General features: G+C 41.5%; 1 protein-coding gene across 6 annotated transcripts in view; it reads right to left on the bottom strand.

Annotated features, from left to right (window-relative positions):
- Positions 1–27,844, bottom strand: part of ST6GAL2 (ST6 beta-galactoside alpha-2,6-sialyltransferase 2) — a 76,956-nt gene that overhangs the window by 6,989 nt on the left and 42,123 nt on the right. For 5 of the 6 annotated variants that reach the window (XM_048222781.2, XM_026515878.4, XM_026515868.4 and 2 more), the window contains 3 exons: positions 20,072–20,169; positions 18,562–18,663; positions 16,057–16,231 (listed from right to left, as the gene is read on the bottom strand). In XM_048222781.2, coding sequence (XP_048078738.2) covers positions 16,057–16,231; positions 18,562–18,663; positions 20,072–20,169 — 375 coding nt within the window. Of the gene's footprint in view, positions 1–16,019; positions 16,232–18,561; positions 18,664–20,071; positions 20,170–27,844 lie in introns of all 6 variants that reach the window. The other variant, XM_044379072.2, reaches the window with a different exon arrangement.

Here is a 27,844-nt window from a genome sequence, read left to right as displayed (position 1 = left end):
ACACAACCTCCTCCCTGAGGGCTGAAGTCAAATGTGGACAAGCTATCACCTTTGCAACTCTGGTCCTTAGAGTGGATGGCCTTCAAAAGGTAACCTTATACTTAAGAAATGTATTAGCCACATTACTGGCCCTCCTCCTAAGTTCTCAAACTTTGGCATGAAAAAGAATGACCAGGGAAGCTTGCTAAATGTCCATTCCTGGAACTTGTCCCCATTTCCAGAGATTTGGGTTCCGCTGGTTTATGGTGGGGTCCAGGAACCTGCATTTTTAACAAATGTTCCCAAACTCTTTGTGGTGAATGGCCATTGGGGAAAAAGAAAAGTCTGATCTATTACAGATCATTACTTCTGTAAAATACACTACAATGATTTACTAGAAAAATTATCACGTATTTGGATACCATGCTCTGTCAAGTTACCACAGAAGTTGTAAATACTTTCAATTTCTACAATGATCTACTTGTAGACCAATGACTAATGTTTTTGGACCAATGCTGGTCCACTTCCCATACTTTGAGGATGATCTTTGAGGACCATGTTGGTCTAACACACATATTCTTTGAAAAAGTCTGCTGCAAGGATTCCCATGTTATCTCCTAAGTAGCTAGACATTCCACATGTTAGATTAAATCTAGAGCTGAGCTGCCACCCACACCCAAGTGAGAAGACCCTTCGGTAGTTTCTCTAGTCCTTGATACTGTCTTAGTCTCAAAAAGCATCTACTAAGGGGCGCCCGGGTGGCTCAGCGGGTTAGCGTCCCAACTCTTGATTTTGGCTTAGATCATGATCTCAGGATCGTGAGATCAAGCTCTGCATCGGGCTCTGTGCTAGGCATGGAGCCTGCTTAAGAGATTCTCTCTCTCTCCCTTTCCTTCTGCTCCTCCCTGCTTGTGTTCTCTGGGGAAAGAGAGAGAGAGAGAGAGAGAGAGAGAGAGAGAGAGAGAAAAGAAAAGGACATCTTTTAAGATGTTTGAATCTGATTTTTTTTTCTAGAAAGTTTCCCAGAGAAAATTTTCACTCTTGCTGCTGGTTAATTATTACATTTTATTTTATTTTATTTTATTTTATTTTATTTTATTTTATTTTATATTTTATTTTATTTTATTATTTGATTTGATTTTTTAAAGATTTTGTTTATTTGAAAGAGAGAGAGAGAAAGCGCAAGCAAGCACAAGTGGGGTGAGGGGCAGAAGGAGAAGCAGACTCCCTGCCGAGCAGGGAGCCCTACTTGGGGCTCAATCCCAGAACTCCAGGATCATGATCTAAGCTGAAGGCAGATGTTTAACCGACTGAGCCACCCAGGCGCCCATACATTTGCTAGATATACAATATAGATTTTGTCAGAAGACTAGGCAAGCAGTTACAGTTTCACTGCAAGTAAATAGGTAAGTTTTAGCATTCTCATATATAAATACCTTGTATTTTAAAATAACTTTTACGGCTTCAGAAATGCAGAAACTTGGGAGTTAGTCCATAGTAGTCCAAAAGGAGGCCAATAGAGGTTAAGAAAGTGTGGGTTCTTGCCTTGAGTTATCTGCACAATTCCTCCTGAGCTTTCCCTATCTGATACAGACTTACAACAGCAGTTTTCCATCCCACTGTGCAGTCATATGCACTTGTGGCTTATGTAACCATGAGCCTAGAGCATCCTGAAACTTCCTAGCAGAATCTGCTCTAACTGTCCAAATGGCAGCCAGCTGTAGTGCTGATATCACAATTGGTAGGCAACCCTTTCAAAGGGAAGGAAAAACGAATTTACAATGTGTTGGGTACCTGTGAAAGGTGGACAAGATTGATGGAATCAAAGCTGGAGAATAATTTTCTTATTTTGAACTTTTTTCAGACAGCATGGTCAATTCATTTGGCATATGCGTATTCTGCTTTTCAATTTACTAAGGCCATTATTACACATCATTTTGAGTTTATTTTTTTTTATTTTATTTTTTTAAAGATTTTATTTATTTATTCGACAGAGACAGAGACAGCCAGCGAGAGAGGGAACACAAGCAGGGGGAGTGGGAGAGGAAGAAGCAGGCTCATAGCGGAGGAGCCTGATGTGGGGCTCGATCCCATAACTCTGGGATCACGCCCTGAGCCGAAGGCAGACGCTTAACCGCTGTGCCACCCAGGTGCCCCCATTTTGAGTTTAGATTCATACTCTGTCATATAACAAATACTGAAAATCACTATTACTAAATGCAGTCAAATCTATACATCAGTTATTCTAAGAGTTAATAGTACTCAGCCACACACAAAATCCTAAAGATGAAATTTCTTCTTGTTTTTCAAAAAGGAACTAGGTAGACATCAATATTTGGAGTTCAATAACAGCGCTGGCATAGTTCACAGGGCGTGTGTTAGGGAACAGGGCGTGTGGGTGTAAACACCGCAGGGAGGCAGGGTTGGGACAGGGCTGGGAAAGATCAAAGCCTTCACGTCCTGCTGGAGGCCTCTTCAATTAAATTCAACACTTATTAAACTGGGCACAGTGCTAATCATTGGGGATTAAGAGAAAGTTTCTTTAAGGAAAGAAAGAAAGTAAATTAAAAAACTAACCATTAAATTTAAAAAGAAGTAGTGAGCCCATAACCTACAATTCTTTGGATGACTTGAAGAAAGTGTTTTACAGAATACACTGGGAAAAAAATGCTTGAGTCCTTCCACCAGCATTGCTTCTGTAGGTGTTGTGTTGCTGAGCTCTATTATCCACAAATGATGGATCAACAACACATGGTCTCAGATGTCCTCTGAATTACTACCAATAGAGTACCATGTTGAGAGTCCCAACCCACCCCCCAGTTTGATGATTCACTAGGAGGACCCACAGTACCTAATATTTAGTGATACTCAGCTATGATTTTTAAAGCAAAAGGATACAAGGCAAAATCAGCCAAAGTTCAGGGGAAACTAAGGCCAAGTTTCTACTCCCAATGGAGTCACACAGGATTTGCTTAATACCCCTAGCAACACATGTGAAATGCTGCCAGTCAGGGAAGCTTTTGAGAGACTCGGTGCTCAAGGTTTTTACTGGGAACTGGTTGTTTAGGCAGTCTCTGCCTGGCACATACAAAAATTTCAGACTTCCAGAATGAAAGCAGGTGTTCAGCACAAACCATACCTTACATAAATAGTCCAGGCACGGTGAACTACTCTTAATCAGTTATGAGGTCGGGAACCTTCCCAAATCAAAGATCCCAGATGCCAGCCAAGGGACAACTTTGTAAGTATGCCTTCCTAAAGATCAGCAGTCAAGCCGCCAGGTTAAATCTTTTCTGCAAAGATACCATATATGGATAAATTCAAAGTATCATGTTACTTCATAACCAATTCTCCATGCCAGACCAATATGGGGGATTCACATCTGGTTTTGCTAAAAATGTTTTTATTCTTTTTTTCATTTCCTCTCTTAGGACTGCTCAGGATTACCTAAAAATCTAAAAGAATACACATAATTTAATACTATGCTGTTTGGTAAAGAATTTCTAAAAAAATTACTTAAACTTCTATGTTAAGTAGTTTTATGGACTACCAAAAAGTAACTGCTTTCATCGCTAATAAAATTTTACTGCTTTCACCCAGCATTCAAAGAAGAATTAATCCCAATCCTTCTCAAACTCTTCTAAAACATAGAGGAGATGGGAACACTTCCAAATTCATTTTACGAGGCCAGCATTACCCTGATACCAAAACTAGACAAGGACATCGCAATAAAAGAAAGTCACAGGCCAATATCCCTGATGAACAGAAGTACAAACATGCTCAACAAAATATCAGCAAACCAAATTCAGCAAGACATTAAAAGGATCATACACCACAATCAAGTTGGATTTGTTCCAGGGATTTAAGGATGATTTGGCACCAATCAATCAATCAATGTGCTAGACCACTTCAATGAAATGAAGGATAAAAATCATATGATCATCACAGTAAATGCAGGAAAGCATTTGAAAAAAATTCAACATCCACTTATGATAAAAGTTCTCAACAAAATGGGTATAGAGGAAATGTACGTCAACATAAGAAAGGCCACATGTAGCTGGCCCAAGGCTACATCTCACCCAATGATGAAAAGTTGAAAGTTTTCCCTCTGAGATCAGGAACAAGACAAAGATAGCCACTTTTGCCATTTTTATCCAACATAGTATGAAGTCTTAGCCAGAATAATTAGGGAAGAAAGAGAAATAAAAGGCATTCGGATTGGAAAGGAAGAAGTAAAACTGTCACTGTTTGCAGATGACATGATACTAGATATAAAAACTCTGAAGACTGTATCAAAACCTGTTAGAACTAATAAATGAATTCAGTAAAGTTGCAGGATAAAAAAATCAATATACAGGGGCGCCTGGGTGGCACAGCGGTTAAGTGCCTGCCTTCGGCTCAGGGCGTGATCCCGGTGTTCTGGGATCGAGCCCCACATCAGGCTCCTCCGCTATGAGCCTGCTTCTTCCTCTCCCACTCCCCCTGCTTGTGTTCCCTCTCTCGCTGGCTGTCTCTATCCTGTCGAATAAATAAATAAAATCTTTAAAAAAAAAATCAATATACAAAAAATTTGTTTTGTCTCTCTACACTAATAACAAGCTATCAGAAAGAAAAATTAAGATAATAATCCTATTTACAATTGCATTAAAAATAATAAAATACCTAGGAATAAATTTAAGAACGTGAATGATCTGCACACTGAAAACTGTAAGATACCGATGAAAGAAACTGAAGAAGACACAAATAAATGGAAAGATATTCCATGCTTATGGACTGGAAGAACTAATATTGTTAAAATATCCATTTTGTCCAAAACAATGATATTGTCCCAAAACAATCTACAGATTCAATGCAGTCCATATCCAAATCCCAATAGCATTTTTCCCCACAGAAATAGAACAAACAATTCTAAAAATTTGTATGGAACCACAAAAGACCCCAAGTAGCCAAAATAATTTTGAAAAAGAAGAACAGAGCTGGAGGAACACCCTGCCTGATTTCAAACTATGTTACAAAGTAGTAATCAAAACATTATGGTGCTGGCATAAAAACAGATTCATAGGTCAATGGAGCAGAACAGAGAGCCCAGAAGTAAACTCAAACTTATATGGTCAATTAAATTCCAACAAAAGAGCCAAGAACATACAATGCAGGAAGGACAGTCTCTTTAATAAACGGCATTGCAAGAACTGGACCACCACATGCAAAAGATGAAATTGGAGTGCTATCTTAAACCACACACAAAAATTAACTCAAAATAGATTAAAGACTTGAATGTAAAACCTGAAACCATAAAACTCCAGAAGAAAACACAGGTGTGAGCTCCTTAACATGGGTCTTGGCAATGATTTTTTGGATTTGACACCAAAACCAAAAAGAAATAAGTATGACTACATCAAACTTAAAAAAAACTTCTTCAAAGCAAAGGAAACCATCAATAAAATGAAAAGACAACCTATTGAATAGGAGAAAATATTTGTAAATCATATACCTGACAAGGAGTTAATATCCAAAATATATAAAGAACTCATACAACTTAATAGGGAAAAACCCCAACAACCCAAATAAAAAATGGGCAGAAGACTGAATAGACATTTTTCTAAAGAAAACATACAAGAGGGCCAAGAGGTACATGAAAGGATGTTCGACATCACTCGTCACCAGGGAAATGCAAATCAAAATCACAATGAGATATTACATCACACCCGATGTGCAGGAAAAGAAACCCTCGTGCTCTGCTGGTGGGAGTGTAAACTGGTGCGGCCATTGTGGAGAACAGTGTGGAAGTTCTTCACAAAGCCTAAAAACAGAATTACCTTATGATCCAGCGATTCCATTTCTCAGTATTTACCCAAAGAAAATGAAACTGCCTGGAAAAATATCTGCACCCCTATGTTCACTGCAGCATTATTTACAATAGCCAAGATATGGAAACAGCCGAAGTGTCCTTGAAGGCATTGCTAAGTGAAGAAAAGTAGACCTCGAAGGTATTATGCTACGTGAAATAAGTCAGACAGAGAAAGACAAGTGCCACGTGATCTCATTTATATGTGGAATAAAAGAAAACCAAACAAACAAGAAACAGAAAACACCCTCATAGATACAGAGAAGATACTGGTGGCTGCCAGAGGTGGAGGGTGGGCAAAACAGGTGAAGGGGGTCGAACGGCACAAACTTCCAGTTATACAATAATTATGTCATAGGATATACAGCATCGAGACTATAGTTAAAAACGCTCTATTACACACTGGAAAGTTACTAAGAGAGTAGCAAATTTCTAAAAGTTCTCATCATAAGAGAGAAAATTCTGCAAACCAGGCCTGGTGACAGATGTTAACTAAACTTACTGTGGTGATTATTTTGCAATAGACACAAATATCGAATCATCATGCTCTACACCTGAAACTAATATAACATTGTACATCAATTAAAAAAAAAATCTCCTGCGTTTAAAATGAAGCCAGACTCTCAGATAGACAAATTAGTATTTAGACACTTTTTCATGTATTTTTCTAAGCTGATCAGATGGGCATGTCGCCAGCTTTTTAAAATCTTTAAATGTAATTCAATTAACATTCAGTTTCTTTGGCCAGTTTTTACAAATGAGTCCATACTAGGGATTCATTTAAAGAAAAAAAGAGGTGCACATTTTTCCGGAAAATTATGACTCAAGGAGCATTCATTTGCCAAATTACATGTCTTTAAATATGTATAATGCAATGTAATTATCAGAACAATTAAAAAGCATTTCAACTGGTCTTAATAAAATGTCACATTACATGACTCAGCATCTAGTAGCATATACACTTATTTATTTGCTCCAAGATCAGCATAAAAAACAAACTGCAACCCATGTGCAGAGTATCACAAATTCTGAGTGAATGAGGTTTCCCCTATAAAACTCTACTTTGCACATCTAGCTTTGTATTTGATGTGTTTTCAGATTTAGTATAGTATAATCATTTATAGCCTTGACTTTAATCATGATTAAAATTATCTTGCTTTCACCTGGCAAAATATTAAAAGTAACATCCAAAATCATTCAGAATGATAGAATTTTCTCCTTAACGAACATATCCTTTCAGCATATGGCACAGAAGCTATGGATATAAACAGCACTATGCAAGTGACAGACAAAACACTGGCTTACATCCGTTCCGGTTAACATTTGAACATAAGTCATATGTAAGGCAAATTAGGAATTTCTCAGAATGACCAATACAACACTGCAGAACATACTTCCGAAGGAGTGGTAGAGTGGAAGAAAACCTAAGTGTATGGAATACGCCAGTCTAATGGAAATCTAGCAGCTTTGTCAGGTTTCCCCATAAATTCATCATGAAATAGGAAGTCATGAGAACTATACTCAGGATTACTTAAAAGCAAAAGCAACTCTTCAAGGGAGAATTTCAGAAAATATTTGCCATTAAAAGGTGGTTTGCAGATTTAAACTGAGGTAATATAGTAATAGTTTAAGAAGCATCCCCTTATTAAATAAAATCATATAATGCAAGGGTAATAATTGAAGGCCAATTTTTCACCAATTTATATTGTATTATCTGATGGTAATAACATTCAGGGTTCACTATTCATAAGGAAATGCAAAAAGTTTTTCCTAATCAGTGTAATTGTGACATATCCTACACAATCCTAAATATGAATGTTAAGTGGCTGATTATTTTGTGCTAAACATCTGAGTTTGGGTGATATATTGGAAAATTAGAACCCCCAAAAGCAATACAAAATGGAAAAGTTGTGACTAGTTTTTAAGCCTATTATTCTTGTGCATATTTAAATGGCCTGTAATTATAGTGTCTGCATTTACGAATTCCAGAAATATTAGTTATAATATAATCGGTGGTGGCTGCCTTTTAAAAAGTGGCGGTTTCTACAATAGAAAATAATGTCAATTGGTCAACTGTAGATTTCAGCAGAGAGTCTCCTCTCTGTGCTGCTGGTTGGGACCTGTGCTGCCAGGCCTCTCTGCCTGCTGGTCCTCAGGCTGTGAGACAGGGATGGTGAAGCTGGTGCCTCCTGGCTTGGCTGGATGCCCTACCGTATGTTAGTGACAAACCAATCCAGCCATGCTTTATGACCCCAGGTGAGTTCACTGACCTTCTATAAAAATATCTGTCTTTATGAGAATGAAATGGAAGCTGTGGGATTCCAAGTAAATTAGTCCTTATCCTCAGTCAGGCTAAGGTACAGTCAAAATGACTTCAAAGTACCAAATAACAAGATAAATCTCTAGTATCCAACTAGGGATGAAAGAGAGAAATGCTACTCTTATGTGCACGAATAGCTCCCCAGTGGGCTGAGGGTAAGGAACCCATAATTACATGAGAAAGTTGTTCCAAAGAAACAAGTCCTTATGGATCATCGAAATTACCTTGATCCATGTTACTTCCTTTTAATTTAAAAAATGCACGTGCACTCCACCAGGTGCAAGAATCCCCTTACTGCTTCTCTAGAAGAGGATGGTACATGTACCACATTTCCAGTGTTTCTACTAGTGTGCCTCTTTCTGCGAACTGTAAGGACAAAGATGGCTCTGATTAGAAAGTCAAAGAAAAAGCAGTATGTCAACACTTAACCAATAGGCATCAAAATGTCATATATACCCTTTGCTCGGCACTAATACTCCTGGGAATCTATCTTAGGAAATGGTTTAAAGGAAGAAAAGTCTATGTATTCACGTGCAGAATAAACTCTGGTATTTTTCTTACATAGATATAATGATGACTCATCAATATAATGTCTGAGAATATCAAATACTCTGAAACAAACTAAATACTCAACAACTAAAGAGAGACATAAGTTATGATATTCTTATTTGATTCCTATTTGATATGGTCTCTATAATATCAAAAAGAGCAAGTCTATTTTTTTGATTATGTATCTTAACGAAAGAATAGAATTTTTATATTTGTGAATATGGTCTTATTTGACCGAGCATAAAGTTTTAGATGAGAAACATCACGGTAGCAGTGAACAGTAAACATTAGCTATTGTGCTAAGCACGTGATAATTCACACATGATAATTTAAACATAAAGGCACTACTGGGATCTTCGTTTTCTCGTTGAAAGAACTGAGGCTTGGAGGTTTGGAGTAACTCGCTCAAGATCACATGTTTAGTTGACTAGTAGAAAACCAAGGTTTGGTTTTGGTCTCTGTAGAGCCCAGGGTCTTCGGCACAGCACACAGCTCACACATATAGTGACAGGGGAGGGGGTGGGCGTCCTTCTACATGTGAGCCCAGCTGAATCAGAGGTGAGAGTCTAGAAGGCAGCATAAATCACAACTTCCCATTCATTTGTTCATCCCTTCACTCATTCAGCAAACATTTATTGTGCACCTGTTGCACGGTGCCATACCGAGGGACGTGCATGCGTTACGACGACGTTGTTGTTGGTTTTTTTCAAAGGTTTATTTATTTGTTTGAGAGAGACAGAGTGTGCACACCAGCGGAGGGAGAAGGAGAGAGAGAATCTCAAGCAGATTCACCGTTGAGTGTGGAGCCTTGATCCCACAACCCTGAGATCATGACCTGAGCCAGAGTCAGAAGCTTAACTGACTGAGCCACCCAGGCGCCCCTCATTACAACAATGTTAAGAAAACAGAACTCTGTGGTTGAGATTTGGAAGAGTATAGACTAAAATACAATCAGACGGCAGTACTGGAGGTGGTGGTGGGGTTATTTGGTGCTTTAAAAAAGTGTTTAAATATTTAGTTATAATGTTATTTTTCCCTTTGTATAAGGCCCAGAAAGGAGACTCTTCAGAAATGTTACAAAGAAAAATCTTACAAAGCAAGACAGTCAGTCTTTTCCCTAAGGTTTGGTGAAAGCTTTGGACCAGTATCTACGTTGGGATAATCTCTAAATCTCCTTAAACTTACATATGTTAATAATGAGATTTCTTAAAAAGTCAAGTTTTCACTGATTTTCACATAATGATCTTGTCAACAAAAGTCAGAATACATTTACACAGTTATATTAAAATATTTTGAAAGATAATTATCACTAATCAATGTCCAACTTTGAGTTAGTTTTCACATTTAATTTCAGTGAATATTCATCTCTTCAGCAGTGACTCTTCAAAATATTTTGTTTGGTAGAGGTTATTTAAAAAAAGCAAAAAACAGTTTATAAATATTCATTTAGAAATTTGAGAGTACTAGCTTCGGTATTTATCATAGATATTAAATCTTTAATAAGTATCTTATTAAATAAAGCTTGTAATGAGCATAGAGTTTAATTCACTTGATCTTAAAATGTATTTACATTGTCTCAGTATTATAAAAATTGTTCACATACGTTCTCTTATTTAGTTTAATTATAAAGAAAGCATATTAAAATTATTAGCTTTGATAAGTCCTTTATGTATGTGAATTAGACATTTCTGGGGGTGCCTGTGTGGCTCAGTCAGTTGAGAGTGTCTGCCTCTTCATTTCAGTTCAGGTCATGATCTCAGGGTCCTAAGATCGAGCCCCACATTTCAGGCTCCGTGCTCAGTGAGGAGTCTGTTTGAGATTCTCTCTCTCCCTCTCCCTCTGTCCTTCCCTCTACTTGCCCTCTCTCTCTCTAAAATAAATAAATCTTTAAAAAAACAAACAAAAAAAGAAACTTCTGGGATGTTTTTCCAGCAATAAAATGAGTTTCAGTGAAGAAGCTCTCAGAGTTTGTTTTCTTCAGTGCTAGGTCAATGTGTTCGTCAAGTCTTACAACTTATTGCTCTTTCTTTATAATCAGAATAGGCAGTTCCTTGTTATTTGTAGATAAAACAAGAAGAATTTATTTAGGCGCAAGTTAAATATTTGTGCCCAAACCTGTTCTTAGTAGGACATCTCGCCCATAAGAACACTTCCCCATAGGAGCTGATAATACATAGATGCCACAGAACCCAGGAAAAAGTACAATGTATACTCGGGTATTGTGATCAAAGACAATGCTGATGCAGAAATACTTCCAAGTCCACTCTAGGAACATTCAGAATGGTGCAGGGGACAGAAGCAGCTCTTCCTCCCTTCAACACAGTCTCCCCTCATTCGGTTACTCACAGCCACCTGCAGTCTGGAAGCAGATGATCATCAGAGGGTCAGTAAGTGGCCTACCACCAAGTCCCAGTGCCCACGTCATTCCCCTCACGTCATCACATGGGCATTTTACCATCACAATAAGAAAGGTGAGTACAGTACAATAACAGTTTGATAGACTGTATTCACAAAACTTTTCTTGTGATATGTTATAATTGTTCTATTTTATTATCAGTTATTGTTATTCATCTCTTACTGTGCCTAATTTATGAATTAAACTTCTTCATCAGTATGTATATACAGGAAAAAACACAGTCTAGATAGGGTTTGGTAATTATCTGAGGTTTTAGGCATCCACTGGGGCTCTGAGGATAAGGGGAGGAGGACTATGTATTTATTGCTTCTCTTTTCTCCCACAGAAAACACACATACCCACCATAGCTCCTACCTACCAGGCAAGCCCTCGTGATCTATGTGCCGCCAAGGAGACGGCTGGTTCAGGGTTAGGGGTTCCTAAGGAAGGTCCAAAAAGGATGTCATGCTTCTAGAATGAATATTACTGAGGATGGTTTCCTGCAATCAGTGGGAGTTGGGACCTTGCTTATTGGTGCCCAAATTTATACCCAATCAGTATATCTAAAGAATCTGGGTCCCGGGATGATAGAATCTACCAAACAAACAAAAATCCATTTTTAAGAAGAACATTTACAGCCAGCTATTATGTATGACATTTCACAAGGTTTCAAACATGAAAGAAGTCCATCAGTAAAGATAAGAGTATATTTTTTAGCTATGTCTTCAAAGAAACAAAGAGAATAATGTATGGGTCACATGCTGTGTTCTCCTGCTGAGTCAAATGCTTATCACCTTGATGGCACGTCTATCAATACAGGATCTGAAGACGAGATTTCTGAAGTTCCTTCTAACATTAAGATTCTAAAACGCTAGAAGGGTGGTTCTCGAACCAGGGAACAAGGACCAGCAGCATTAACATCACTTAAGAACCTGTTAGAAATGCAAATTGTTGCCCCCTCCACCTCTTCAGAAACTCTAGGGTGGGCCCAGGTGTCTCGTTTGAGAAAGGTGCGGTAGACAGGCTTCAACATGGCACCCAAGATCACTGCCTGGTGTGTGCCTCTTTGGGTAGTTCCATCCCACAACAATGGGACTGACTGATGTCACAAAGAGAATGTAGCCACGGTGATAGTGTATGACACTGTAAAAAGTACTGTGCCCTCCTCCTTGCTCTCTCTCTTGGATCACTTGCTGTAGGGAAGCTGGCTGCCATGTTGTGAGGACTTCCAAGTACACCTATAGAGGTCCCTGTAGTGAGGAATTGAGGCCTCTGGCCAACAGCCATCTTGTGAGTGAGCCATGATCAGCCAACCTACATCCAGACAGCTGGAATGCAACCTCATGAAAGACAGCACACTGAGCCATCCAGCCAATCTGCTCCCACAATACTGACTACAGACACTGTATAAAATAATAAATGCTGATTCCTTCCAGGATGTGAGTTGGGGTAATTTGCTTCATGGCCTTAGATAACTAATACACAAACCTCTGGGTGATTCTGACACATGCTGAACTTGAGAACTACTGAGCTAAAACATTCATTGATTCTCCAAATAATTATGTCTTGTACTTCCTATGTGCTGGGCTAAGAGCATGAACACAATGGACAAAACCCAGCCCTCGATGCAGCCTGTTCTTGTCCTTCATTGCACAGTTGGTGATTTTATTTTATTTAGGGAACACACACCTACGTAATGTGGGTCACCCATTGTACCGTGAGTTTGTGGTGAGCAGGACCTTTGCCTGGTTTCCTTCCCGCTACCCCTGGGCCCAGCCAAGTTACCGCTACATGGATGTGCTTAATTAATAGCCACCTAGTGGCTTTTCCCTTCCATCTGCCCCACCTTCCTCCATTATGATGAACTGAGGCTCTAGGAACAGGCCTCTGAAAAGCAACCAAGAACAACACATTTAAGGGGTTGAAGGTGTGTTCCCCTGGGAATCTAACAGCCATTGGCTATAAATTTTGAAAGAAAGAAATGTCTTGTGTGTTCAAAACAGTCAACTTTTAGAGTCCCTCTATTTTACACATGCAGATTCATAAACATATACAAGGAAAATCTGTGCAGTGGGGTTAGAAGTAGAAGAAATTAAATGTGAGACTATTTTCCTATACTGATGAGCACATCAGTAAAGTACAAGGACTCATCTTACTTTACCTGTGCTAATGAGGAAAGCAGGATATCACAAAATTGCTCTTCTCTGATAGAGAACGTCCCGCTGACCCCTACGCTTGCACAGAACCCTCCACTGTGCACCCAGAAACATCCTGACCTCACTGACCAGCTCTATGATGGGTTCTTCTGTTCAGTAAGGGATAGGAGAGGTTAGCATCTGGAAATGATAAGGTGGTGAGATAAGACATCAATAGTTTTCTTCAAAGTGACCTTGGACACGAAGGGGTATTAGGAGAACATTTTTTTTTTCTTTAATGTAGGCTCTGGAGCCCAACATGGGGTTTGAACTCACGACCCTGAGACTGAGACCTGAGCTGAGATCAAGAATCAAATGCTTAACCGACTGAGCCACTTGGGTGTCCCTAGAGAACACTTTTTGATAACAGAAAATAACTTGATTTTTAGAAATTCTTATGGCAGAAAGTTTGAGATGTGAGTGACATCATTTTACCAATACTTAGGAACATCAGAGAAGTTATAAAACAGACTCTGGCTCTCAGCATACTTCTGAGCAAGATCAAAGAGGAGGCAGGCAAATTGCAACATCGGCGGGGTGTTCAGAGGGCGAATGGTGCTCTGTTGGGCACAGCTCACACGGGCTGCCTCTCCTGCCCACCTTCGTGAGGGCTCACGCTGAAATCTGGCCGGGCATGAGAGCAGCAAACGAATGTGATGATGGCAGGCCGTGTCTTCTGCGACATCGGTATCCTCAGTCGCAGAGCACAGCCCGCCCAGTGGGAACCTAAGACTTCCATAATTACCCGCTTGCTCTTTCTCATTCTTCTGTGATTAGCAGAACTTCACAGCGCCGTCCTATACAACTTCGTGTGCTGATGGTGATGTTCTCCCTCGGACAGCAGTCACCAGAGCACGTGGCAACTAAGAACTTGAAAGGAAGCCAGAGCTAGAGGAAGTGAAGCTTTCCTCTTATTTAATCCTAATTCAGTTAAATTTAAATACCACATGTGGCTGAGAGCTTCCACTCTGGGCAGGACAGCGGTAGAAAACAGTAATCACTGTAAACGGTGTACCAACTCATCTTTAGGAAGATTTTATCATTCTCATTTCCCCTAAGAGCAAAGAAGCTCACAGGAGTAAGTGACTTGCCCACGATCAAAACGGTAGTAAATGGCAGAGAACAATTCACGCTTCACCTGTCCGACCCAGTCAGCACTCCTGCGATGCCATCAAACCGCATTTCCCCTTCTTCATGGAAAAGTAGCCTCAAAGGCAAGCGTCAGCCTCTGAAAACTCCAAATTCTCAGTAAATAGCTATGAAAGGAAGCTAGCCATATGTGGCAGGATTCCTTCCAACAAAAACACATGGGAAAATGTTTCTCTCCAGCTATGAGATCTAACTTGAATCTTTCAAACTACATCGCGGTGAGTGTATCTGGCAGCCCCCACTGTGTGCTAAAATTTTGCTCCGAGAAAGTGGTAGCCCCATAAGTTCATGAGAAGGCAACAATACGAAAAAGATTTTATTAAACTTCTGCCACATCCTATTATGTTGTCAAAGCATTATTCTATTCTACTTAACCTTTGCTGACAAACTAGATTATACTTTCTTTCCTAAATCAACAGGATCCCATGAAATTGCACAAAAGACAAAGTACCTAGCATTTCAGAAGAGATTTGGAAATAGAGTGTCAAAGGCATGACTTTAAAAGGGGGCTTAGCTATGCCTAAGGAAAATAATCTGCAGGGTCATATTGTAAATTCTGTCTTGAATTCTATGTAAAAGATTTCACATTATTGTAATACCAGAAACTCCCTCCAAAATCCACAAGGCTCAATTCAGAGGACCTGAAGGTCCTGTATCCATAACCAAACCTCTCCTATCTCCATAAATCTCTCCTTTATTCACAGGGACTCACTATGCAGCCCAAATTAAGATGCAGGGTTGTAAATTCATTGAAATTAGGGTGGAGAATGTCACAATTTTTTGTGGACAAAACTAATATCCTTCGGTTCTATTATAGCTTTCATATTGCCAAGGGGATCGAAGATATTCCCTAATATCACCCTACTTGGGTAAAATCAAAGAGATAGTGGGATGCTTAGCTGAAACACAGGTAAGGAAATGGGGTAAGACCACAGATTTTGAAGATCAAAGCCTGGCTGCAAAAAGTATATATAATAAGCCAAGTATGATGATCTTGTTAGATAAAACAATCTGTTTTTTAGATCAGAGCTAGTGCACTCTGGTAGCAAGAGCTGTAGAAGGTTCTAGAATTATTCCTATCAAAGCCTGCACCTACTCTCTTGCAGTGCATGACACCACCATACGGTCAAAAATTCAGCTCCTCAATCTGGCATCATGTGAACAATGTGAATGGGTGAGTGGACGGTGGGCCCTAGTGACCTAGGTGGGATCTATGTGTCCTCCCTTGAATCCTCTGGGGCCTTGACTACTCTGACCCACAGAATACAGTGCAAGTGACACTGTGCAGGCCTCTAGGCCTCAGCCTTTAGAAGCTTGCTGGGAGACCAGAGCGTCAATTTACGAGGCCCAAGATGCCTGTGGAACAGAAGAATCACCCAGCCAAGCCCATTCTGACCCACAAAATCATGACAGAAAAGAAAATAGTTCTTGCTTTACACCTTGAAATTTGGGGGGTACTTTGTTTTGTACCAATAGATAATCAGAGCGGAGTATTTCTAGTATGTTCAGCTATCTTCGGAGGTGCTGCCTCTAAAACCACCTTCTAATTGCTCCGATTAAATAACATAATTGTACATTTATACATACCAAGTAAGCCTCATCATCCGTTCTTATCCGCACCTACCAATGAAGCCGGAAGATGGCGGGTTGGGCTGAATCTTCTCCTTGGTGTTCTCCTGGATAATGTCCCAAAGCTGCCATATAAATTTTGGATGAAGAATGTAAAATGGCTGATTTGGGTTTCTCTGACGGTGCTGAACATATGGAGTGAACAGGTTGTAATCTGGCTTCTTGTACCACTAAGAAAAAAAAAAAAATCAACACAATCAGGTACAGAGCACCACACTGCGAAAAGGAGGCAGGGCAGCCCCCAGGTGGGGGTGGTGCTACTTCCACGCTGAGGGAACCGGAGGGGGAGTGGGGGGCGTCACGTCTTAGGCTCCGCCTCACTGGGTGACGGACCCAGAACACTGAGAGACAGGGTTCCAGCCCTGGAGGACAGCTGCTTTGTTCTTTAGTGAAATACGGGAAATGAGGCAGGGCGGTGGTGCCGGACTCTTCTGTAAGAGCCCCAACAATAAACACTTCAGGCGTGGTGAGCCACACGGTCTTCTTCAACTAGTCAGTTCTTCCGTTGTACTGACAAAACCACAGCAGATAGAGCACGAATGGGTGTTACTGAGTTCCAATAAAACTTTATTTACAAAACAGGGCCACATTTGGCTGACAGCTGTAGTTTGCTGAACCCTGGGCTCAATCACTGTAATTCAAAAACATACTTTCCGTATCTAACGTACGGTGACAGAAAGCATACAAGTTATTGCCTAGGTCTGGGGTGGGGTCGGGAAGACCGACAGGTGGGGCACCAGGAACACTTTGGAGTGATGAAAATATTCCATTTCTTCACTGTGGTGGTGGATGCATGACTATATAAATTTGCCAATACTCATCAAAATGTATACTTCGACGGATTATACATACATTATCGAATGAAAAAATGCACAATAAGGTTGGTTATTTTTTAAATGTCTTTAGAATGTCTCAGGTGCCATTATGAAATGGGATTTGGAGGTATGTGGGGGAGAGACTTAGCTCATAAGGCTCTGAGGGCCCTATTATCCCTTCGAACAGACGCCTTGGGGAGATAGTAGGCATATATTAAGATCCCAAGTAATATTCCCTGGTTGAATGAATTCTGTGGTTTTAACAATTTTGAGAAGGACAAGGCCCAATCATCTTTAGTAAACTTGGCCCCCAAACCAGGAGGCAGCAGGAAGGAGGCAAGAGGAGTATGGGCCTCAGTTTCCTCACCCCCTCCTCCTCCAGAGCACAGGCCATAGAGAAAGCAGCCCTGTCGCCTGGAATTTGGCACTGTTATGCCCATGTCTGTTGGTTTGGACAGCTCTGTGCCCTGGGCTTGACTGCTTCCAAAGGAGGAAGAAACAAGGTCCAACAGCTAGAGCTCTCAGTCTGTCCACAAACAGCAAGAAATCGGTCAGAACTTAAAGCCAGAGAACTTTAGGCTGGGAAGGAAACTGAAGAATTCCAACATGCATCTCATGCTTGAATCTTGGTAGGCCGTACCTGTGAGAATCAGCTGGAGAGTATTCTCAAAAAATATACACTCAGGCTGCAGGCTACACGTCTGGAAATGGGGCTCTGACAGATACACCTGGAAAATACTCTCCAGGTGATTCTGGCTCATACTCCTAGTTAAGAATCAGTTAGCAATTGTGCTAGATAAATGTCCAGCCTTGGTCTCAAGATGAACAGTGACTGAACACCCCCAGAGGGACCCATTTGACCTTGGACAGCTGCTTTCTTAGAAAGTTACCTCTTGGAGGAGCCAAGACCTGTTCCCCCACTTTCATTTTAAGAAGGATGCATTCTCATAGGTCATAGGTCATGGCAGAACAAGTCGAAAGATGCTCTTTGCCACAGCTGACAGCATCTTTCATGAAGCTAACCTGTCATACAGCTTTCCCAGCCCTCTTTAAAAAACAAGTGCTCTGGCTTTTCATCCAAGTTTTTGCCAAAAGTAAGTAGCTGCTCCTTTAGATAGGTAATGATTTGCCAGAATGCCATGAATGTAACTTGCTTATATTTTGATGGCTAGTAATAATCTTGTTTACACTACCACGTAAGGTAAAAAAAGGTTTAGAGGCAGAATCCAGAGAGTGGCACACTCCAGGAAAGCCTGTAACAGATTCCACTTAAAGAATAATGAGCTGCTGATTCACAAAGTTTAAATTCTCCTGGCAAGCACTTCGAATTTATTTCAGAAGGTCTTGTAACTACTTGGAAGGTGATGTAACGCTATCACAATGGAAGCATTCTAAGCTTACCTCGGCCAACCTCTAGTGTAACTAGGAATGTCTGAACACTTAGACGCTGCAATTTGTTTTTGTTTTTAGATCCTCAAGAACAAAAGCCCTTTTGCATTAGATCGGTCATGTTCACCACGTACGCTCTGGGAACCGGATATCAAAATGCTATGAATATACATGTAGCACCCGTGATTGGTTTCATTCTGTGAAAGCTTAATCCCTAACTGGTTCCCATTATTAATCAGTCAAAGGCACTATCTGACTGTTAGGGTACGGACACTTACCCTGAAGAAAACACTTACCAGATTAAGATTTGCAGAATAAGGAGCAGGATCCCAGGCCACTAAAATGACATCTTTATACAACGAACTGTCAATGAAGTGGTGATTGGGGTTGGTCAGAATCTGCAAATACAAACAAAAGTCATTTCCAAACAACTGTTAGTTTCTTCAAAATGATATCTTTAAAAAAGATGAAAATTTAAAAGATGAATCAGAGCAAGAAAAAAAAAGTTGTTCAGACTTTGTCTTTTCCTCTGGGGGATGGAGAGAGGAGAGCATCGCATGTTAATATGGGTAAAGAAATGTCTGGGGAAATGAGGGTTAAAAATAAAATCCACCAGCTCCTACATTTTCCCCAGCACTGTACTCACAGCTGGTGACATCAACTCAGCCCCTGAAAGATGCGGCACCCAATGTCTTCTCCAGTTACCTTCACAGGTGATTGGAGCGGGAGTGCGATTGTGGATGACCCACCTTATGAAGGCCCCTCCTGAGTGTCAGCCTCAGGACAAACGGACACAGACAGCTGGCAGATGGAGGACAGCTCCCACATGACTTCCTCCCTCTGTGGCCCTATCTGTTCCTGGCAGCCTCCTTTGATCTCACCTGCCAATCACCTGTTTTTTAACTACAGTTTTGGAAGGAGAAAAGTATCGGTTTTCATCAGTTTTCAGGGGCCATTTTTCAGTTTTCGAGATAGACTTTCTTTCTTCACATTAAGATTTCTCAAGCCAGGGTGTATCTTACAGGGGACGCGTATTTTAATTTGGTGGGGTTGATACGCTGAAAAGCTGGGAAGCTGTGATTAGATGAATGGTGGCTCTTATAATCGATGGCATCTACGAAGTAAGGAAATATGCGATTGTTTCTTCCTTGCTGCAAGCGGCCCGGCTCAGGGTACCATGCAGAAAGCTAATCTTTCCTTCTGCAAGCAACCTGTCATAAATCATCTGTCACCTCATGTTCTTTCTCTATAGTTTGGAACTCTAGAAACTGCTGTGGTTTTGAGAATAAGTTTGCTTTGAACTTGGAAAACATTCTTACAAAGAACACCAGGAAGAGAAATACTTTCATTTTTAACGAAACAATCCATTTTTTTTTTTAATTTTTCAAATGACAGACTAAAGTTTGCAAGCCACCCTACTGACCCGTGGATTTTGTAACCTTTGCTTTTCTCCCCTTCATTGCTGGCCTTTCTCACTACTGTGTAAATGTAACTGTCTTTTCCTCCGTTCATAAAATGCAGCATGCTAAGTCTATGATTATGTTCATACACGTGTGTATGGATATACACAGATATTTCCATATCTATGCTGATTCTTCCTTTTAATCTTATTTATTCATTTCTTCCTATACATGTTGCACTTAAGTTCCTATTTATTTGCATTTTTTCTCAATTCTTTTTAATTACAAGACCCATAGAAATAAGCAAGACCATGATCATGAATAACTGGGTAATTTCTCTTCACTCATCCAGTTAAACTATTTACCTATAAGATGTACATCCATGAGAACACACCATCCGTCTTACCTGGGAATTAATGATGCGGACAGTGGTTTTATTTCCAACATCTTTCTCGTAGCCGCGTGTAGGAGCAGAGTTAAATCTCAAAACTGCATCATGAGAATCTAAGGACACATAAGTGACAAACTTACTGTATATTTTTGCTGTCAAATCAACATAATTTAGAAAAAGCATCAAAGCAAAATTTTCAGACCTGAAGCTAATGAGAAACAACCAAGAAAGTTAAGATATGCATACACAGATTTTTCAGCATAGTGTTTATATAGAATGGGATCCCGGCTAGGTGACAAACCAGCATGGGAGCATATGAATCCATTACAAGTGGTCCTATATCATCTACATTTTAAGCTATATTTATTTATTTATTTATTTATTTTTCTTTTTTTAAAGATTTTATTTGTTTATTTGACAGAGATAGACACAGCCAGTGAGAGAGGGAACACAAGCAGGGGGAGTGGGAGAGGAAGAAGCAGGCTCATAGCGGAGGAGCCTGATGTGGGGCTCGATCCCAGAACGCCGGGATCACACCCTGAGCCGAAGGCAGACGCTTAACCGCTGTGCCACCCAGGCGCCCCTTAAGCTATATTTAGATCCTTGTTATGTGTTCACATTCTTTAAAGGTGACATGCTTTATGCAGCCATTCTCCAAAAGATTCCAGAATATTTCAAAGATGGAATCTGTGGGAGCAGGTTAGGATGCTGCAGACGGGGGCTGCTTGAGCGGCTTCTTAGTGCTCCAAGCGCGGAGGCTCTCACAGTGCCTCTAAGGCTGCTGCCTGTGCCAAGACCAAGGGTGTCTCTCACATAGTAAGAGCCACAGCCTTTAATGGAACTTCTATACCTTGGGGTACTGGTTTGTGCTTAAAAAGAAAACCAGCCCTCCGGCGCCTGGGTGGCTCAGTCGGTGAAGTGTCTGCCTTCGGCTCAGGTCGTGATCCCGGGGCCCTGGGATTGAGTCCCTCTTCCTCTGCCTCTGTCTCTCTCTCTCTCTCTTTCATGAATAAATAAATAAAAATCTTTAAAAAAAAACCCCAAAACCCAGCCCTATATAACATCGTATGTTAACTATACTGGAATTAAACTGAAAACTTAAAAACAAAACAAAACAAAACAAAAAAACACAGCCATGATTTCTGTGCTTCCCAGGCTGCTGCTGATGCCCAGAAGACCCACGAGAGAGCAATTGCGAGCATTCTGCGTTCCCAGCAGTGGTATGCGTTCCCAGCAGTGGTATGCGTTCCCAGCAGCGGTATGCGTTCCAGAAGTGGTATGCCTTCCTGCGGCAGCCCCGAAGGATGGGAAGCACCATCAATGGCACCGGCTGCCAAAGTACTTTGTATTCTGTGTGGGCACACCTGGGATCACTGAGCCTCAAGTACAACATAAATCTATGTCTCTCTTCATTCAGCTTGACAGACTTTTTCAAGTTCTTGGAGGTCCTGGGTGAAAACCAAGCTCCCATATCCCGGAGGCCGACAAGGACGCAAAGAGCTAGAGGTAGAGGACAGCGGGCTCACCTGATTAAGGGATGGGAATGGGGATATGTTCCCTTCCCACAAAGCAGTCTATATGCATACATATGTCTGGAAATTTCCTGAGCCAGCTACTGTGCTGTCCAGAAACCAGAGTTAATCAACAATAAGGGAATTTCTATGGGCTATCTTTAGGGTCAAAGATTCCCCACACATTTCAAGTTTAACTTGGTTGGAGCAGCAGCAATGCTTGTGTATGCGAGACAGAGGTAAGATGACGCATTTCTGATTTGCCGAAGACCTGTGGATGTACCCTGCGTTTACTGTGACCACACACCCCGCGCAAGTCCCTAAGGCGGCCCGTCTTCTTGACTTGAGTCCTGCTACCCCCTCCTGAGTAGTCTCCTTGGGAGAGGGCTTCCCATTCCCTAAGTAGCAGACACTCGGTACACATGCCACCATTAAAACAATGTTACGTTAGGTACCTTTCTTGAGTTTCTGAGCTCTAAGCTCAGAAGAATTTGTATTCTAGTTTCGAGCATCGAGATTAAATAGAACACAAAGAATGCATAAAGGATTCCTGGCAATGTCATTTAAAAATTCTACAGTGTTGGGGCGCCTGGGTGGCTCAGTCAAACATCTGCCTTCTGCTCAGGTCGTGATCCTGGGGTTCTGGGATCGAGTCCTGAGGTGGGCTCCCTGCTTAGCGGGGAGCCTGCTTCTCCCTCTCCTTCTGCCTGCTGCTCCCTCTGCTTGAGCTCTCTCTCCCTCTCTCTGTCAAATAAATAAGTAAAATATAAAAAAAAATTCTACAGTGTTCTTTTAAGGGAAATGTACCGGGGGTCAGCGACTGTGACCTGCCACCCGTTTTAGTAAATAAAGCTGTACCACGACACAGACACGCTCATTTGTTTATCTATTGTCTGCAATGGCAGAAGGGAGTTGTGGCCGTGACTCCATGACTCACAAAGCCTAAAATATTTACTATTTGGCTCCTAAAAAAAAAGGAAAAGAGGTTTGCCAATCTTTGCATTCTAGGTGATCCAGGCTGTTGCATAAATGATGTCAAAAAAACATGAATACTTTCTATTTTCTTTACAATATAAACACCTGTTCGCACATTTTTGGTAATGAATTGTTTTATTATTTATTCTTATTGACTAGTACTTTGTCATAAAAATTCAAATGCTGTTTGAGCTAGAAAAATTAGATTACCCAAAGCAGTGGTTCTCACTTTTGGGTCTTAGAACACTTTTACACTCCTGAAAATTATCAAAAACCCAAAGTTCTTTTGCTAATTGGATTATATTTTTCAATGTATGCCACCTTAGAGAACAAAATTAAAAGATGTTTATTTTAAAACAAAATATTTTTATGAAAATAACCATATTTTCAAAAAATAGTGAGAAGACTGGCACTGGTTTAAATGTTTGCAAATCTCTCTAATGCCTGGCTTCTCAGAAGACAGTTGGTTTTTCTTATCTGCTTCTGAATTCTATCTGCTGCAATATATTGATTTAGTTGAATTATGTCAAGAGTCTGATATATTGTTGAAAATGTAAGAAGTACTTAGAGTCTTTCCAGATTACTGGGAATATTCTTCTTTGATATTTCATCAAAACTTGACAAGTGCTTAAAGTTCTTAAAAAAAGAAAAAAAAAGCAAACTTTTGTAATATGGAATGTGAAACAATATAAATGAACTTTCCATGCTCTGTTCCATTGAAATCCATCCAAATACTTCATCTTGCTCTTAAAACGGAGTATCCACCCAGGCACGATTTTGTAGCATTGCACAATGATCACTTGGAGTTATCAATTCAATCAGTTATGCGGCTCTTCCAAATATTGATGCATTTCATTATAAATTGTCCCCCAAAATCACATCAGTTAAATTACCATGCATCTCATCAGTTTTAAACATGGGAAGGGAAACCTTTCCAAGTTTGAAACCATGTGTCATCGGATTGATGAGACTGAAACTAGCAGAGAGTTTAAAGCTTGTTTTTCAGAAAACTGTTTCCCCCTATTCAGCTATTGTGTCTTTTCAGACCCCACTGACAAGACCACTGGCTGTGTCTGCAGAAGCCTGGACTCAAGGTCAACTGCTATGGTTCCACCTACAAAGAGACAAGGCCCCACATTCCTTACTCAAGATAACAGGCCCAAGACCCCATCCAGTTTAAAATGGCTCTTGGAACAAACCCATAGCCCCTTCTCCTTGTCTGAAGATAACCTCCTGACATCAGGGGCTGAATGCTGCCTCGTTCTGATGTTAAGTCTCCACCCAGAGTGAACACGGGATGTATGTTTCATATATGTTTGCTCAATGCACATGTTCCATCTTTCCTCATGAGCTGTCATAAGTTTCCCTGCCCTTTTCATCAACATACATGCAATTTCAACCCCTGTGATTATAAAAATCTCATTCTCTCTCCCTTCGGGGAAGCAGATTTGAGGCTTGTCCTCTCGTCTCCTGGTTTGGCTGAGTAAATAAACCCTTCCCCTGCTCCATACCTGATGTCTCAGTGACCAGCTTTGCTGCACGTTGGGCAGACGAACTTGGGTTCTGTTCCAAGTTCATGGTCGAAAGCTTGAATTTTATCAGGCAAAAAATACTGTCAGCTATTTTCCTAAAAGTGACAGGCTCACTCAATTCCTTTTTGAGAAGCTATCTACCAAATATCCAGGTCTGAATAAAGTATGTCTATCAGTCACTTGTTTCAAGTAAAAATTCTGTTCCATGATGCAAGTGGCCACTGTTGCTCACGACTCAAACCACACAGGGGCTCTTCCATTGTGCCCTGGTATGCAGAAGTGTGTTTTCACTTTATTGCCCACTTTGTCTTAAAAACACATGCAGTCAAAGATTGATATTTAATAAAACCAACATTTCTTTCATTTTTTCCTGCTTCATCAAGGACATCCGTAAGTGAAACTGGCACTCTATTCTCTCTCCGCTGAGCTTGGCTGCAAAACCCAGCACAACTAGTACTGCTGGGTACGACTGCCTTAATTTGCACTAACTAGCAGTTTTACCTACCTCTGCCTCTGCATCACCACTGTAAATGTCCAAAAGTTCAAAAGACCCCTGTGTATTATTATAAGAAACAGTTTTCACCTCATGAGCCCCTGAAAGGGCCTTGGGGACCCCACATGTGAACCACACACATCATGTGAACTGCTGATCTGGGGCAACCTTCCCCTGAGGCAGACTGACGAGATGCTCCAGACAGTGAGGTGACCTTCAGGGACTGAGATAATCAGGACAATGTGAGGTCCAGAAGCGTGAGGCCAACACGCCTGAACCGGAGTCCTCCCGCTAAACCATGCTGCCCTTGGACACGGCCTCTGTCTAAAGCAAAGGTGAACAAGCCAAGGCTCCAGGCAGTGGGTGCATTTCAGATTAATTAGGTAGAAAATCCAAATCAACTGTATCGCCCCTGAAAATGTCGCAGCTTTGAAATGCCAGTCTTCTACACTGAAGTGTGTGTCAAGCCTTCCAGCAACTGCACAGGGCACAGGGCACAGAAGCAGAATCTGGCTTAACTCCTTTGGAGGTGGTGGGACTCTAAAGAGTTAAAAGGTCAATTTGCAGGGAGGAGGAGGGGAGGTAGAGACAGAGGGAGGCTGCTATGAGTGGGGAGTGAACCTCCTTAGAGCTGCCAGTAGGATCAGGATGGGAGGGGGGAGCAGGTGGAGGAGGACAAGCCCAGCGTGTCTATCCTGCAGACATGGTTTGTAAATGTCTGCCTGGCCGTGCATCTCCTTGATAATGCACCTGAGAAACTAAGCTGTCCATTCATATTTACAAAAGGAGGAACGGATCAGACAGCAAGCATGTGGGGAATAAAGTAAAGCCTCATTTCTGGAGAAGGCATTTCCAGGGTAGAGCCATTCCATGTTGACCTTGAGGACCAAGCCGGCCACATGCATTCACTGAAGGAAGATTAAAAATACCCTTTAAGGAGCAGCCAGCCGGGAGGGGCACGAGCACTAAGTCGCTGCCCTGCCTTGAGCACTGGGCCCCCACATTCCCTCCTCCTTTCCAGCACTCCTCCAGAACACAAAATTGGAACCGGCAAGGGAGCAAAAGCCTCCAGTCTTTAGGGAAGGGCCTGCCAAAGATGATTCATCCCTCTAGAGACTCAGCCACCCTGGCCTGTCTCACTTCTCCCTGGGACGGCTGCAATGTGACTGTCTTCCTTTGTGCCCTCAGATCCAGGCTCTGGAACGCTCTCTCTCAAATGAAAAGCTGACCCATCACTTCCCTGCTTCAAAGATCGCAATGCCTCTCTCTGCACCAGGGGGTCAGAGTTGGAGTTTCTGGAGAGGGAGAGTGGGGTTTAATGGAGTCCAGGCTCCACTCCCTGTGCCTTTAGAGCCTCCATAAAACAGGAATCATTGTACCCTGGGCTTGCAGCAGTGAACACAAGAGCATTTAGAACAGGACCTTGCTGCAGTAGATGCCCTGTAAGTGGCACGTTTTATTACAATTATTACGTGGAGTCTAATTTCTGGAGAATGATGCGTGAGAACATCGTGAGCTGCCCGCCTGCCTGCTTATCAGCTTAGGTCTCTCCCCACTCCCGGCCCCTGGTGCTCCCTGCAGCTCTCATAACCCTGCTCCTCTCCCCTACCCCTGTGCCCTTCCCTGTACCCCCACCACCCCCACCACTCCTTGTGCTGTCTCACCTCCTTGTTACCCTGCCCTTTGGCCTGAATTTCCGTCTTCTGGGCAGTCCTTGCTAACCTGCTCTCCGTACCGGCCGTCAGCCCTTGTGGTGGGTAAGGGTTCTGTTGTCTTTTCTTCCCTGTCAGCCTGCATATCTCTCTGTCCTTCTAACCGTGGGACTGGAATTGCCTGTTACAGTCAGTCTCCCCCACTAGACTGCGGAGGATTTGAGGTCTAGCTCTGTGCCTGATTCATCTTTGCGTCACTAGTGCCTAACATTGTATCAGGCCTCGGTGATTTGGGGATGGATAAATAATCGATGCCTGTTAAATGGCTAAATGATCTGCATTCTCACTTTTTAAGGTATCAGGATATGCCAAACCCCAAGCTCTTATCACCAAGCACTATATGCCCTGCTTCCTACACACAGCCCTCCCCACCCACCCATTCCTCTCACACACTTCCCAGAATTTGAGTTTCAAGCACACGGATCCTAATTTCCCACACAAAGGCCACTACTGTTAGACATTTCTCCTCTGTTGTGTGTTTGCCCAGGACTGCTGGTAGCTGATCTCACTACCCAATTATTATTGTTTATATGTATGGCTGAAAAGAAAAGCATCTCTCAGTTCTAGGAAAGATTGTTCCATGTTTCCAAAACAGTTCAGTTTGCTTTTCAATAGCATATTCAAAGTGGAGGTGTTTACAACTGCTGCAGCATTCTGAAAAACAATTGCACGGTGTGACTCAAGCCTAACAGAGCGGGGAAACAGGCCTGCACTGCTCGCGGAGCAACCAGCAGGGGGAGCTAGAGGGCAGCCCATAAGCAAACCTGAGGCACAACCTGGTCTCCCTCTCAGAGACCACCCTGAATGGCGGAGTATCTATGAACAATACAGCCTGGAGGGGCCTCCTGGCAGGGCTGACATGGAGCTAGCCTCGGGTACTTCTCCAGCTTCTTCCTCAGATTTTCATGAGACCATGACCTTTTTAAGTCCTTTGATCTTCACTTAGCTAATTTCACAAGTAGAGATCTAGGGGCCATGAGGATTTCAGCTAACTAGCAGAGCACACCCCAATATTCCAAGTTGCCTGAAGGAACCTGATGCATGAATTTGTTTTTATCAGGAGAGCCATTAACAACTCTGTGTTAATAAGCACATATATGTCAGGGGAGTAGGAAGGAATTAATGTCAGCACCTGGCAGGCACAAGTGCTGAGACTAAGAGACACACTAGCTTATAAAAAAGACTTTTTGTTTTTACACATTGAACTATGCTCTGAATATGTATTCTTTTTTTAAAAAAAAATCTTTATTTTAGAGAGAGCATGCACATGAGTGGGGGAAGGGCAGAGGGAGAAAGAGAGAATCCTGAAGCCTACTCCCCATTAAGCAGGGAGCCGGAGTGGGGCTAGATCCCAGGACCCTGAGATAATGACCTGAGCTGAAATCAAGAGTTGACTGCTTAACCAACTGAGCCACCTTGCCCTGATTACATATTCTTAAAATGGTAGTACAAAATTGGATTCAAAGGAACCTAGGCAAAACAATAAAGAGAATTTCTTAAAATTTCTGAGTGTGTTCTTCAATTATGAGTCTATAATTCTAATCATAAAGCTTCATGTAAGTGCA

This window comes from Ursus arctos, unplaced genomic scaffold (assembly GCF_023065955.2).
Source record: "Ursus arctos isolate Adak ecotype North America unplaced genomic scaffold, UrsArc2.0 scaffold_8, whole genome shotgun sequence".
Taxonomy (NCBI): Eukaryota; Metazoa; Chordata; class Mammalia; order Carnivora; family Ursidae; genus Ursus; species Ursus arctos.
This window is presented reverse-complemented; position numbering and strand designations above follow the sequence as displayed.